Raw genomic sequence first — 15,490 nt, forward strand, 5'->3', positions numbered from 1 at the left:
TAATGTTGTTTGTTGGCCCAAGATTTTCGGTTATGTCATCGCAGCATTTGTGGGTTATGAACAACAAAAACAGGCAACAAAAAAAAAAAAGAGGAACAAACATATACATCGATATTTTGGAGCATTTAACAAGTGCTCGGGACAGGCAAAAGTTTGCAACCTCTTATGACAAATGCCCCGAAAATGTTTTTCGAATGAACTTTGGTTTTATTTCGGCTTCTTTTGTTTGCGTCGCCAAGTTTCGTTTTTCTGGGCCAATGAGTCTTCTCAAGTGCCGCCCACTCTGCACTTTAGTTGGATGAATTTTCGGGGAACTTTGCCTGCCAGCTCAGCCGATCAATTAATGTTATCCAAGTTGGGCTCGGGCTCAATTAGAGTCTTAAAACTCCATTTAGAAGATGCTCAGATGAATCTGCCCCAAAACTCCCAGGGGAAGGATGTGGATACATGGGTACTTGGCTTCTGGGCTTCTGGGTTTGAGTTTGCGATTGGGATGTGGCAGTAGCTACAATGAAATATTCATGACGTTATGGCGGGGTTAGCTCTCCGTATTTATGGTTATTTTCCGCACAAAACACAACTTTGCTCTCTAACCGTGCAGCTTGGTGTATTTTCCTTCTTTTTTCCGGGGTTTTCCATCGAATTCGTCGACTGACTGGCTCCTGGTTAAATATAAATACACACAAGGAGTACCCACACATATAGGAGACGGGGGGGAGTAGCATATATCTGCAGTTGCGAATTCAATTTTGAGACTGATCAATAATTCACATAACCCCACTCACTAACCATTGTTTCAGGCTCCGCTCTAGTCCCTTCACCATTCGGCACCTTAAAGTGCCGAGTCCTTAAATAGCAACAAAACAAAACAATCTCTTACTCTTTGGGGAACTTTTGTCTTTTTGCAAATTGTCTATTTATTTGTTCGGTTCCAAAAAATGCTGTTCGTACATACAACTATTAATATATATGCAGATTATGCGGATTATGTATATGATATCAACCGGAATGAAAAAGGGGGAGATGATATGAGGGCTGTGCGATGATGAGCTCCATCCGCCGTGTTTGCTTTTTCGACGGGTACGTCGGAATCGGAAGCCCACTCACCCGGAGCATCTGTTTGACTTGTTAGGCCCAGACATGTGAGAGCTAAAATTCAGAAATTCAGAAGGATTGAAGGTACTGACACCAGTGATGGGTTGGGGTACAGCATACAGTACACGCTGATGATGATGAGCACCTGACTTAATCCCTATGTCGTAGCATTGATTGCCATCCCATTGATTGCGCTTATGACTTCACTTCACACCACCGCCGGCAATGGATGGAGTTTACAAAATGTAGATTGCTTGGTACAACACGAAATTTAGACCTACTTTCTGGGTTAGCTAAGCTGTTGATGGCCTGAATAAATTATGCCTTAAATTATACTAGACGGTACTACACCTCATTCGCACATTCGCTTACAGTCACACACTCTGCTTTTTTTTTGTTTAAGACTAAAGGAAAACTCTTGAAGCTCCAGCCGACTTCAACTATAAACTAAATCACAGTAACTGTTTTTAACTGGCATTCCGATAAAGCTGATTAAAGCTAATTCTCGACTTGATCCACCTAAAATATTCCACTGATTTCAGTTCCTGTTCATCTAAATCAATCGGCTCGTATCTCTAATATACGGCTTATGGTTTATGGTACCCAGCTATCATATATGACTGCACTAAATTTAAGTGAGATAGCAGCGAGTTGCATCGTAAATGGCCAAAGGGAATGCGGAACTCACTCGGACAGGGTCGGTCGGGGTCACCACCACAGCAATACCACCAAAAAAGGTAACCGTCCCACAAGCACGCGGCTGAATTTTAGAGTATGAGCAATGTGCGCAATTTCGGTGAGCCATATAAACAAGTTTTCTCATCCATCTAAACTGTCTGTGCCATTGGCCAACTCGGGCTGTCTTGGCGCCCCAGCAAAAAGCCAACATCCAAGGCAAATGTTGCCATTTTACAGGCGCCGCCCGCTGAGCGGAAAAGTCTCGCGGAAATTACTAAATCGATACGTGCTGCCGCGTATCAGATTTTCAACGTTTTCCGCATGCAGAAATACCTTGAAACCACGGCCTGCAGTTGCATATATGTAAGTATAACTTTCTTGATACAGTCCAACCTCCTTGAGCCGAACTTCAGTAAGACAATACTGTGTTGCAGGAAGTAAAGTCTCTATGAGTCAATATATAAAGTTTTCTTACTACCTCTTTTGATAGGAATATTTCAGATCTTTGGAATTAATTTTTTGAACTAGAATAATCTATATGAAATAAGATATAGTATATCGTTCCCAAACGAATGCCTAACTAAGGGTTAGAAATAGTCAATATAACACGAAATATAAATATTTCCTGATTAAAAATAAATTAATTTTTTAAACCTCTTCATATTACTCAGACTATTAAAAGTTACATATCATAATCTTTGCAATATTTTCCTGTGGAAGTTAAACTTTGGATGTTGTGGCATTTCTAAAAGGTCAACTGAAACCAGTGGAATATTTCCTGGTGGACGACGGTCGTCTCTTAAGTGGCAAAATGATCCAGAATCGGAAGCAAACCCTGACGATAAAATAAATTATACGAGAAACTAGAGAACAATTACACTTGGACTGGTGGTGCAATTAGGGACCACACCTTATGACGTCGCCTAAAGTTAATGAATAAGTTAATAATATGTTATGCGAGGGTAAATTTGTTCAGGGCTTGTGTTGAGAGGGTTGTTTTTCTATTTTAGTAGCTATATGGCTGATGGGATATGGGGGGCTCTATCGCCTGATGGACATGGTGTTCGTGGGGAACTGGGGCTTTTGGCCGGCGCTGAAGAACCTCTTGCAGGTGAGGCGCCAGAAGGCCGCCCGGAAGTCGACGCTGTAGAAGGCGTAGATGAAGGGATTGATGGCGCTGTTGAACCATCCCAGCCAGGTGAGGGCCTTGGCCAGCATTTGGCTGGCCTGGTGCTCGGCCAGAAATGGGGTGATCAGATAGTTGACGAAGAAGGGCAGCCAGCAGGCGATGAAGCCGCCCACAACAATACTCAAAGTCTGAGTGGTCTTGTTCTCCTTCTTCAGCGAGGTAATCCGATTGGACAGCGATTTGTTGGCATTGGTGGTTTGGTGGCCAGCACCGCTGCTTGATGTGGCGGTCACGCTCGCCTGGTGATGGTAATGAGGATGATGATGGTGATGGCTCCTCAATCGATCCTTATCCCTGTCCCTATCCCTGTCCCGCTCCCCATGCGAATGCCGAAAGCTGTGCGGTCGCGTTGGCTGGCTAAGAGAGTGGGTTTGGATCTGGCCCTGGCTGGGGCCACCCGGCGGCTGGGATTGCCATTGGGCATCCAGGAGACTGCTGCCCGGCCCCATGCCACTGGTCATTGTGGTAATGGTCGTCGAGGCGGTGGAAGTGCGCTTCAGCGAGTGAGGTCGTGTGAGTTCGTAGCAGCCATTCTTGGGGCAGCCCAAGGTGGAGGCTCCTCCTCCTCCTCCTCCACCGCCGGAGGAGGGCAGGGCCAGCAGGGATTGACAGTGGGTGCCGGTGGCTGAGCCTGTGCCTCCAGTGGTGGTTATGGTCGCTCCTCCTCCTCCTCCTCCACCTCCTGGACAATTATCGCTGTCGCTCAGCATCATGTCGTGCAGCTCCTTGGCTATCGTCTGGTTGGAGAAGGTCCTCGAGGTGGCCTGCCTCTGGCGCTGGCCCACCGAACTGTGCTGCTCCTGCTCCGACAACTCGTTCTCCACGTCCGCCGCCGTGTAGCGCTTGAATTTCTAGACACGCAAAGTGCACAAGGCGGTTAAGTCAATGTGGATGATAAATAACTAAAGTGAAGTCAATGGGCGGTAAAAGCGGCCAAAGATGAAAGTGTGCAAACGGATGTCACGCGAGCCAACGCCAAAGCTTTGAACACTATTTAAGTCATCATCTATTTAGGAAAAAAGCTCCTTTAAGGCTTTATACATTTATCATGTTATATAAACTGCTTGATGTGTTAATCTCTTTAAATTTTAAACAGCATTTTAGACTGGATTTAATGGCAAATATTGCTTAGTTTTAATGCGGTGGAAGTGAATTTTAAGCCTATTTTAAAATGCACACCTGGCATATGTAAACACAATAAACAGACATATCTACTTGCAATTTTCAAAATGTTTAATGCCAACTGTTTAGTGAGGATTTTAAAGGATTCTAAGGGTTCGACTTAACGATTACCCTGGTTTTTATTTTGAGTAATTAAATATAACAATAAGTTCTATAAAAACCTGTTGTACTCTCAAAAAGTACATCTTAGAATATTAAAAAAATGGATATATATTTTTAAAGTACAGAATATTGGAACCTTAAGGCCTCATAATCTAATTTAAAAAATCATTTAAGAATGGAAAAAATAATCTACAGTTTAAGAACATCGTAAAATGTATATAATTTCATTTCATAAGTTAAGGTTGCCATAATTTTGTAAATTACATATTCAAAAAATTATTAAGTGTCATAAGGCTTTAAATCCTTGGAATGTATCTTGTAGGCTTTCATTTCTTGCAGGCTTGCCCTTTGCTGTGTGTTATATCATCTTGTAACTAAGCCTTTAAACTGGCATTTAACTCTTGGGGGTTAGAAGCCCCACTTAATAAAAGGGCAGTTGAAAACTCATTATATGAGCTACATGGCCTGCCAAAGTTGGAGTGAAAAACTTGTTTTATAGCGGGCACTGAACCGGATAAACGGAATTCGGGCACACACTACACATAATGCCAGGGTATGGTATTTAAATCTGTGTAAGCTCCTGGCGTTTGGGAATTATGAAGCGAACGTGCCGTGCAGCTTGTGCCGTACGTGGAGTGGCCTTTAAGCCGGAGTGGGTTGGAATAGAGATGACTTTGGGGGCTGGACGGCAGAAGCCGATGTTGTTGTTGTTTTGCAGCTGGAGCTGCATTCGCAGTGGTTTCCGTATACCCCATTTCGTATTCCGTATTCGGTATTTGTGCACTTTGTTGGCTTTCGGGGCGTGGGAATGTTTGCAGGATGGGTTTTTGGGTTTGGGGGGGGCTGTTGTTTCTGGATGGCTGCGGAGCTTACCTTGTTGTGAACACTTATGTCGGTCATATTGTCGTGCCTGGATGCAATGACACAGGAAATTCTTGCATACACATAAATCATCACTGCCATGGGTATGAAGAAGGAGCCCATGGCCGAGAAGATGACGTAGCCCTCGTTTTGGTTGTACCGGCACTCCCGCAGGTCCCTTCGTCCCGGCTCGTACCTGGAAGGGAAATGGAAATGAGCAGGCCACGGAGACTACGACTACGTCTGGTAATGCAGGAAGTTCTCAATTATTTCCCCCGCAACGGGGTCACAGGTCACAAGGGTAGACAATTGCCACCTAATTATATTCAGTCAGTCTGCCAGCAGGCTTGAACTTTATTTTAATTAATTTACATGCACCCAACAAAATTTGTGTGGCCTTGGAGCGAGTGAAAATTGTTATTGAATAAATTAAATGGGCTTACAAAATTATATTTGTTTTGGAAGGCACTTTATAGGGCTTAGGGAAATATAAAGGGGCCTCAAATTCGTTCTGTTTATTTTAGATGAATATACATGATCTTCATAAAACAAAGGTTATCTCATTATTATCATTACTTCAAGAATAAATTTTGAAAAAACCCTAAGTATAAGCAAAGCTTTTATAATTATTTGTATTTAATTTGTTCTTTTTATATATAGTAGTAGTATATATAGGTAACCCTATATGATTTCCAATATCTGTATAAACAAATATTATTTTTATTAAATCAGTTCAATATTGGATTTCATTTTTATTTATTTTGTCTTTATTTATTAAGAGTTGTTAGGATAAGAAAGTCAAATTTTAATAATTAAATGTTATATAAAATTATTAATGAGCAACATATATTATATTAAAAAAAGGTTATATTTTTAAATAAGTTGTAAATGTGAAAATGCCTTTCTGGGTATTTTTTGGCCTTTATGCAAATGTGTATATGTACATTTAAATTCTCCGGGTGAACTTACCATCCCAGAATGGGCGGACAGGTGATGGCCAGGGCCAGCAGCCAGACAATTAGGATCATGATTAGGGCCAATCGTTTCGAGCGCCGTTTACGGGAGTACGTGAGCGGCCTGGTGACGGCCAAATATCTGTCGGATGGATGGGAATGCAAAGATTTACGATTCGGGGAATTATATATATATATATAATACACATAAAGGGCGGCTCTTCTCACCTGTCCACGCTGATGGCGCACAGACTGAGAATCGAGGCCGTGCAGAGGAGCACGTCGAGGGAGATCCAAATGTCGCAGAGCACCCAGCCCAGTTGCCACGAGCCTGCAATCAAGATTCCAAATTAAAAACTTTCGCCAGCCGGAGCAAGAGGACGGCAACTTAAAATTCCGGTCCAAAGTCAATTTGATTAGCAGCATTTTGTGCTGGGTTTTCAGGAAATGCCTCACCTAAGGCCAATTAAAGCGGCCAGAACGGCACAAATTTTTCGGCAATGTTTTTGGGTTCCGTGCACATAGTACCCGTTAGTGGTTTACTCCGTGACCGGCAGGACTCCCTTTTTGGAGCTCAACTCTTTGTGGCCACTTTGAGCCGTTTCTCCCTGTCTGCGGCCTGTCAACCGATTAATTTTTAAATCAACTACCCCTCAATGGTCTCCGAGGTCTGCAAATGAAAACTTGTTTTTCCGACAGGCCGGGGAACAAGGAACAAGGAGCTAGCTTATTAGATGGAGCTAGATTGCCTGTGGGCCAGCACACATTGCAGTATTGACCATTGTTCTGGCTCAGAGAAAATTGGAAGTTAAGTACGAAATTTTGGAAATTTCGTAATTGCCCCAAATGAGCTCTTCAGTACGGCAGATTTATTTTTTAATTAAATTTTATTCGTTTCTCTCCGCAGATGTTTTCCTTTCAGCACCGAGGACTTTACTTATATATAGATACTATCTTTAATTTGTTTGAATAAAATAAAATTAAGACAAAAACCTTTACTCGCACTTTTAGTACCTATCCCAACCTAAATTTACTTAAGCTTTAATAGTAAACTATTAATCCTGGCCTTGGCTGCATTACGACCTAACTTTATAATGAATGCTTTGCAACAAAAAAATATAAAAGAATGTGGGTCTCAGTAAATTGTTTACCTTGAGGAAACCTAAGGGCATGAGTAATTATGACTGAGTCTCAAAAGGAATATGCACACAGAAAAACTTTTCACAAAAGTCACGAAAAAAGTATCATATTCATAAGAAGAGTGTGATCATATATCCAAAATAATTTAATCAATTACCATATTTTTTAAATGCACCAAGCAACAAAGAGAAACTATTTTCCAAAGTGAATACATATTTCATTCCGTTTTCGGATTGTCAGTGGTGCGGATGAATATGACAAACTTTCGACATGCCGTTTGCCTTTAAAGAATTCCACAAAGTTTGGGCTCGGGAATGTTCTTTTTTTTCGGCTTTTCGCCTCCTTTTTTTTTGCTGAGGAAATTGCACTGGAGCAGAGGCGGACCAAAATGAAAGAAATTCTTTCAGTTCAAAGAATACAAATCCATGAGGCGAGAGAGATACATACTCGCATATTCCACCTAGCAGCATTTACATAAATATGCGGGGCGTTTGCCCCGCCCACTTTACTGGCACGCCTCCGCCAGTTCCTGTTCGTGTTCTTAGTTCGGTTCGTGCTACTTTGTTAGGATACACTAAGAACTCTGACTTAAAGAACTTTGGAACTGAAAACACCTTCAAAAACAAATATATCCACCTTAGTCTAACTGCCTAAATAGAAATGGTGTCCTCCAAAGATCTAAAATCATATTCTAGTATTGTACAAATGATTTTTAAGAACACAAAATTATGTAAATGACTGAGTAATGCTACTTTACTATGCAGGAAACTTCGTCCTAAAATCCATCGACAGTTCTAAGAACCTTTTATTTGAATTATGATTTAATTATTAAAAACTTGTTCCGCTACTTACAAATAAAGGTGCTTATCTGAACATACATTTCATAATAATAACCAAAAAGTTCTACACAGATCTATAAAAATATTCTAAAAAATTGTATTCAATTTCTTCTTTAAGTCTATAAATAATAAAAAAGAAGTATTTCTCTGTAAGTCTTGACATTAGTAAAGTCTTAACAAGATGTATTTATGACTTCAGAATAGGTTTACTAGATTTTTTTTTTAAATTAACAAAAAAAATGGATTTGTTTTTCGATATAACAGTAATTATTTTCTAGCAATCTGAACATAGTTTTTTAAAATTGATTTATTGATTTTTTTTTTTCTTAAAGCCCAGACAAAAGAAATATTTTCTGCGTGAATGGTATCTGCTTATTATTTCTTTAAGTGCACGCTGGGCGAAAAGCTTTTGTTAGCAATTTTTTGAGGGATTTAGCGGAATGGCATCTTCATCTTGTAATCACGCGAAAAGCCCGGCCAGCGGTGTTGCCCTTCGCGGAAGGATCCAGCGCCATATATACACCCCTACCACACCCATCCCCTCCAGATCCTCACCCAAAATCCTTAATGGCCGAACCACTAAAGTGAAGAACTCACCTATGAGATGGACGGCGACGGCGGGGGGCATTACGAAGATGCCCACGAGAAGGTCGGCCACCGCCAGGCTCATCACAAAGCAGTTGGTGATGGTGCGGAGGCGTCGGGTGGTCAGGATGGCCAGTATGACCAGCGTGTTCCCGATGACGGTGACCACAATGAAGGTGGCAAAGACGGCTATCAGGATTATGCCCTGCCAGGACAGAACCAGATCGTAGAAGTGGGCCCACTCGGCGGCCGCCGCCGACTCGTTGTAGTAATTAAATGTGGTCACTGGAGCCGTGGGTCCTGGTTCGGTGAGAGCCACTGCATCCGTGCCGCCAGCGGTCCCATTGGGGAATGCACTTCCTGTCCCATTGGTCGCATCCGCATCGTAAACGATGGATATGTTTTCCGCCAGACCCGATCCCTGTCCCTGACCCTGGCCCAATCCCAATCCCAGTCCCCTTAGGGAGGAGGCCGCCACATACATGAGCGTTGGATAAATGGCGCTTGAATTATTCAGTTGCAAGTTGATAGCCATGGATCGACCGGTTGAGTTCGCTATCGAGTGGGGCTATCTCGGGCCTAAGTCTTTCCATATCCTTCCATATCCCTGCAGCAGGAACAGGGCTTTTTATCGAATGCTGCTCCGTTCAGCTGGAATAAAAAAAGGGGTTTTAATTAGTGGGTTTTCTTTTAGAATCCTTATAATTACAGAGAGTCAAAGTAATAAAAAAAACATCCATTTATATATGTTACCTTTTTAATCCCCTATCTAGCATACATATTATTCTTGTTTTAATTTTACACGACGCATTATCTGATTTTTTCTTTTCACAATTTCCGACTTTAAATTGATTTCTCTTTATTGAAATACAATTTCGTTTTCCATCGCCATCGTGGAAATTGTCAATTTCATTTATTTGCAATTAATCTGCTGGATCTCGAGCTCAAGCTGCATTGCAATTTACTCGCCTTTGTGATTGAAGTGAAAGGCAGTCAAAGGGTTAGTTAAATTCTTAAGGAACTTTTTATTTTATCTGGCACACAGATAAGGTTTTTGCTGGGCTGAATAAATATATGCAACTTAGTCACAGTTATAACAATAGGTATTGTGAGTAATTAATTGAATTGAGTTTATCTAAAAGTATTATAAAAGCTTAGGTATTTATTTGCTTTGAAAATAAATCCGTTGAATTCAAAGTTCATATACTTAAAGTAATTTACATATAGGCAAAAGTGTGTTTAAGAGTGTGTTCTTCAACTTTTGAATTTGTATTTCTATTAATATTTATATCGAAACGTCAAATGCTATTAGTTTCATACAAAGTAAATATTAATTGTTGCAACATGGTGGCCCATTATATTTCAATTTATTAATAATAAATTAAACAGTTTATGCAATATTTTGAGGAATGTTATGGATTAAATAAATACATTTCAACGCGAAATAAATATATTTATTCTGTTTTCGAAGGTGGAAGAAATCACTCTAGTCGATATTATACCTCTGTGAATGCTCTTCGTAACCGATTATTTCCAGTTTACATCCGCTGAGAAGTATCTCTGGGATACCCGAACCATTTCCGAAAATGATAGTCACTCGTCTGCCGTATTGGGCTATTCATCACCGAAACTTTTCCACCATTCACGATTCACTATTTCCCAAAAGTCTCCGACCCTCCACGTGCACTTGGGCGATAAGATTGATACTCGACGAGCGCTCTATTAGATTTCCGCTCAAATTATGTACGGCTTTAGGTGTAGCTATTGCTATTGCTATTGCTATGGCTATATTGCTATGTATATTCCGGCGGAAAATGCCGGAATAATGTCGGAATATTGACGGAATACTGCCGGAATAAACGTCGCCCGACGCGGATGACTGTTGACTGAGTGCGAAAGTGCAGACCGAATGGCAAGGGCTGGCAGTTCGACACTTCTTGCCACTTCTGTTGACAATAATTTGGCATTAAGCATTATTTATTTAGCGTCCGATAGTGTGTGTTTTTGCTGATTGCGACGACTCCTTGTGAGCAAATGCCGGAAAACGCCTTGGTGTGGGTGCGATAACCAAATTAAAACTGATATCGCAATAGACTCGGTGGCGGTGGTAGGCGAAAACGAAGTCGAGAAATAACCAGATGTGGGGGATTCGGAATGGGAATCGCTAGAGGAATCGTTATAGAACTTGGTAGAGGAATCTAAATCAAGCCGCAGGCCAACGCATTTCGCGCAAAAAGGGAATAATTCAGCTAAACAATTTGCATATTCAAATCTTTGTGTGGGATGGTACACAATATTAGCTCAACGAAATTACAGGAAAAGGCTGCAAGTATCCCAAGAAACGTGGGCGGCAAAATAATAAATTATGTTTAACCAGGGTACATTTTAAACTAACTTTTAATTATTGTATGCTTGGATACACTCTCCTAAATTATGAATCGTTTAAAAAGCATTTAAATTAGTGTTTAATATTCTGGTAACGTTATCGAGGGTTGATTTTTCACTTTAAACTAGATTTTGGGCAGGCACTTTGAAAATGCTTATATGGTAACTATTTTATTACTGATAAAATAGTTATTTACTATGAACAATACGCACATAAATTGTCATTTCTGATGGGCAATTTCTATGTTGGAAATAAGGGGCTTATGACACTAGCTTGAGTTTTGACTAAATGTATTTTATAAAGTCAAGAAAACCTAAACATTATGTAGAAAACAAAAACCATAAAATGTTAGGCCCTAGAACTTTTATCACAAAGTTCTCAAGACTTTTTTAAATAAGTAATTTCAAATAGTCAAATACAAAGCAAGTGTCATACTGGCATTATTACTATTTACCTAACTTAAAATGGTCGATTTTCCAAGTTAGTCCAGCTATATTAATTCCTGAAATTGACATGTTGTTTCCTCTAATGGATACCCTGTAAAATAGGGTAAACTTAAATTCGGTTACCCATGCTGTAACCCTTTTTTTTGAGGCTTTGAATGCTGACGCGGAATGGCCATAAAAGAGCTTATCGCTCACATGATAGCAATCTGGATCGGGGGCGAGTTGCCGGGAAGGGAACTTTTACTTTTTTATGCTGTGGCTTATGTGTAAATATTTACCCAGCCCAGTGACGTACTCAAAGGTGAAACTGATTAATTAGATACGATGCAGAGCCCACGGTTGTCTGTCAGGGCCAAGGTATCGATCGGCTCTAAATGCAATGTGTCATCCCCGAAAGATAACGTCTCTTTCTTCGGCTATAATTTGGGTCTATATCGATATCTATAGAATTCCAATCTTGAGTATGCAATTAGAACCGTTGGAAATCAAGTGTATTTCGAGGGGGCTTTGGGTCTGAAAATAGATTTATGAACTCATTGGCTAAAAAGTGACTGGCCAGAAACCAAAAACCAGAAGGCAAAGACCGTGCCTTTGCGATCGGGGGGCTGGAACCTTCTTTGGCGGCAAAACCATCCACAATTGACCGCGATAAACATTGGCGTTTTTATGAGCACTTTGATTGATAATCTGATTCCTAACTCAATTGCCAAGTTTGCACGAGCAGAGCCACCTAATCTGGGTTCCAATTCCCATTGCCATTGCCATTGCCATTTCCATTTCCATGACAATGGCAGCAATCAGCTGGAGCTTTACCCTTTTTGTCGGGTTAATAAACAATTTCTATTTCTTCAAAGGCTACAAATTGAGTTCGCAAAATCCAATTACTTTGCTGGCAAGACCGAAAGTTATGAATTTCTAATTGATACCAAGACCAAGCTCATCCTTTAAAAGATCGTGGCATAAGTTTCCGCTGCTTTTGGCCTGGGTCATCAATCAGATGGGCACTCATCTCAGGCATTAGATAAATCTGTATCATTGATGTTGGTGTCCGTGGAAGATTTATTTCACACTAAAAGTTCAACCCAAGCGGCGGCCAATAAACAATGGAACTGAGGGCTCTTTGTATACATCAGCGATGCCAACTATCCGTTTTTATAAAATAAGATATATCTTGGTTGTGAGTTCAAATGAAGAGCCCTATTTGTTAAGCTATAAAATCATCTGTAATTTGTTATGGTTTTAATTTTCATTATCTTTTAGGAAGTCTTACTATAGCCGAACTTCCCTTACTCGAATTATTTCTATTGGCAGTAGAGAGTATAAATGTTCATAAAATGTATTCTATATCTCAAACTCTTTAGAACTCCGCAGTTTTTAAGGCAGATGTTGTCTATAGATAAAAATGTATTCAAATCTTATCTTATTTATGTTTATGATAATATGCAAATTGAAATTTATTCTCCACCAAAATATGCCAGTCTGAAATCAATTCTTCAAGTTATATAAAAAAGTTTTCTCATTTTTAGTAAGGACAGAAATTTCATAAAATTTTCCGACCTTGGCCAATTAAAAAAGTACAGAGCTGACCGGAAAGTCAAAAATTCGCCAGCACTTGTATACATATTTACTTCTTTATGCTGCCTCATCGTGGCCAATTTTTTAGAGATTTTCCAGCACTTGGCAGCTTGCGGCCTTCACCTTATTTCGCTTTAATTGACCAAGCACCATTTCATTCGCGTTATTAAGAGATATTATTCGGAAATGCCAGAAGGGCACTTCAAGTGTGACAATTGCAAGGCCAGCTGAACTTCGGCAAGAAGGAGCTTTTTGACTTTGTGCGGAATGTTTGGAATGTGATTTTCCACTTTTTGTTACTAGCAGGGGCGAAAAAAAAGGAGAATAAAAATGCTGAGTTCCGTCAAAATTCATTTGACCGCCCACACCCAGCATCCCACTTCCGTTGAACATTTGTTGCAATTTGCGGCTAACGTGGCGTATGTGTAATGTGTGTAATGTGCATGTGGAATAATATTTCATTTGCATTCGGCAAATAAACGGTGGATGGTAAAGAGGGTGCCTGTGGAGGAGGAATCACCTCCATTCAAAAAGGATTCCCTACCGCTGACGTCAAAACACCCAGTCAGCCAATAGAAGCCACTATTTATCGAGACTGTCGGACACTTATTTGTACTCTTTATTTGGCAGTGCCATCGAGGTGTTTAGCGTGAAAGCATTTATCCATTACCCGGTCCTTGGTGCTCCTCTGATCTATGCAAAAGTCAGTGGGGAAACCCCTCCTTCCACCCATTGCAACCCCACCTGAATTGGGTGAAGGTAAAGGGTTCTGAGTTCTGCAGAGAGGGTCCTTCAGCTGGAGAAGGGTCCTCATCGCTCTGTTTACTTACTTAATGCAATCGCTTTCCCGCACAGTCCTCCTCCGCTTTCATATCAAAACATTCCGCATTGTTTTATTGACACAAAGCTGTTATTATTTTTATTGCCCAGGTGGGTTATTTTTTTATGACTCTTGTCTGAGATGCCCCGGGTCCTATTTAATTGGATACTTTGTAAGTGCACTACAAATGCAGTTGAAGCAGTGGCGGCCACTCATTCACTTTCATTGCATATTGCGAATATGATATTTTATTTTATTTGGTTTTTTTGTTTTTCGTTTATTATTATTATAATAATTTTGTTATATTTTTAACTTCTTGACAAACACTTCATTCACGTTATCGGTCAGGTAAGCCGGCGGCTGATCAATTCGGTTTCGTTTACGGATTCCGTTTCGGATTCGGATGATTGAAGACCCAAGACCAAAGAGCCACGCGGTATTTTTTGCTTGGGCTCCTGCGAACCGATAGACAACCGCCTCGGTTGAGCGCTTGAGGAAAACTGAAAGCGGAAAGCTGAAGCGGAAAAACTGAAAAGCTGACAACGACGAACGGAGAGTCGCCCGAAGTCGCAGTCGTCCGTAGTATCTGTCACTGGGTTTTTGTGTTTTTTTCCAGGGAACTCACTCGGTGTGTGGGTGTGTGGATCCCAAGTTGGCGGGCCTGCCAGCACGCAACATTCAAAATAATCCTGTGCTGCTGCACTCGGTAGTATTTAAACAATTGTGCAAACACTCCGAAAATTTGAATATTCAAATAAACCACGTGTGGCAGTGCGAAGCCCAGTTAATTCCAGGAACAATGTTTAACTCCATTCAGATAAGATATTTTTTTAAACGGTGGTCCAGCGGAGCAGACAAGATTCTTTTTACGACGAATTTCCAAATGGAAACATAAACGATTTCGCGGGTACTCAGGAAATCTAAATTAAGACTTTTATGGTAGCCTTATAGACATAGACATAGATATAGGGAAGCGTGCACAGGCGGTTGTGCGGCCCGGCTCTATCTATATGTATGTTATATCAAATGTATATATTCGTGGGGCCTTTGTTTGTACATTTTATAACTTGCAGATGCGTCTCCATACGGATTTCGCAAATGCTCTTACTACACACTCATAATGAGTAGTGTCAACAGCTGCTGCCAGAGGTTAAATTCGGTTGTATTCGATTGCGATCCACACGGGTTCGTTGTTCAAGGTGAATGCGTTCCACCCACAGTGGCGGTAAAATGCCAAATCGGGTAGAATGCCCGATATGGAAGGTAAACAAAGGCATGCGCTCTGGGCCAAAAGAATGGTAATGGTACGACGGCCTGAAAGGTAGGGAGGATTCGCGGATCAAAGGGTGAGTGGGACCAGCTGAAGTGAAACAAACTGAATGAACGCACTTCTACGTGCTTTTTAGCGCCAACTTAGAATTTGAAATCTAAGGTCTAGACCCTAATGATATCTTATTTTTTTACCAAGGAAGCACTAATAAGTTATGAGCTGAAAAGGTATTAAGAGTTCAGGAAACTATTATTATAGCGAAAAATTACTCATACGACATGTATGCTTTTACAAAATTGTTGGTCTTAGCAATTTGAATATCATATAAGAAATCTTCTTTTTAATGGCTCCCTAAAGTAAACGATTATT

The 15,490-nt window shown here is 40.7% G+C and overlaps 1 protein-coding gene across 2 annotated transcripts; it reads right to left on the minus strand.

Moving 5' to 3' along the window:
- Positions 1-888: 888 nt before the first annotated feature.
- On the minus strand, positions 889-14,333 carry LOC119563158 (D(2) dopamine receptor). 2 transcript variants are annotated; one of them, XM_037876417.1, is made up of 6 exons: positions 13,862-14,333; positions 8,637-9,275; positions 6,289-6,391; positions 6,077-6,202; positions 5,120-5,303; positions 2,815-3,813 (listed from the first exon to the last, which is right to left on the minus strand). In XM_037876417.1, the coding sequence occupies exons 2-6, from the start codon at positions 9,157-9,159 to the stop codon at positions 2,815-2,817; spliced, it is 1,935 nt and encodes a 644-aa protein (XP_037732345.1). In that variant the 5' UTR covers positions 9,160-9,275; positions 13,862-14,333. The 2 variants fall into 2 exon arrangements, with proteins under 2 accessions (XP_037732346.1, XP_037732345.1); XM_037876418.1 differs by lacking the exon at positions 13,862-14,333 and having other exon boundaries at positions 889-3,813; positions 8,637-9,159.
- Between the last annotated feature and the right edge of the window lie 1,157 nt (positions 14,334-15,490).

Source organism: Drosophila subpulchrella, chromosome 3R (genome assembly GCF_014743375.2).
Source record: "Drosophila subpulchrella strain 33 F10 #4 breed RU33 chromosome 3R, RU_Dsub_v1.1 Primary Assembly, whole genome shotgun sequence".
Taxonomy (NCBI): domain Eukaryota; kingdom Metazoa; phylum Arthropoda; class Insecta; order Diptera; family Drosophilidae; genus Drosophila; species Drosophila subpulchrella.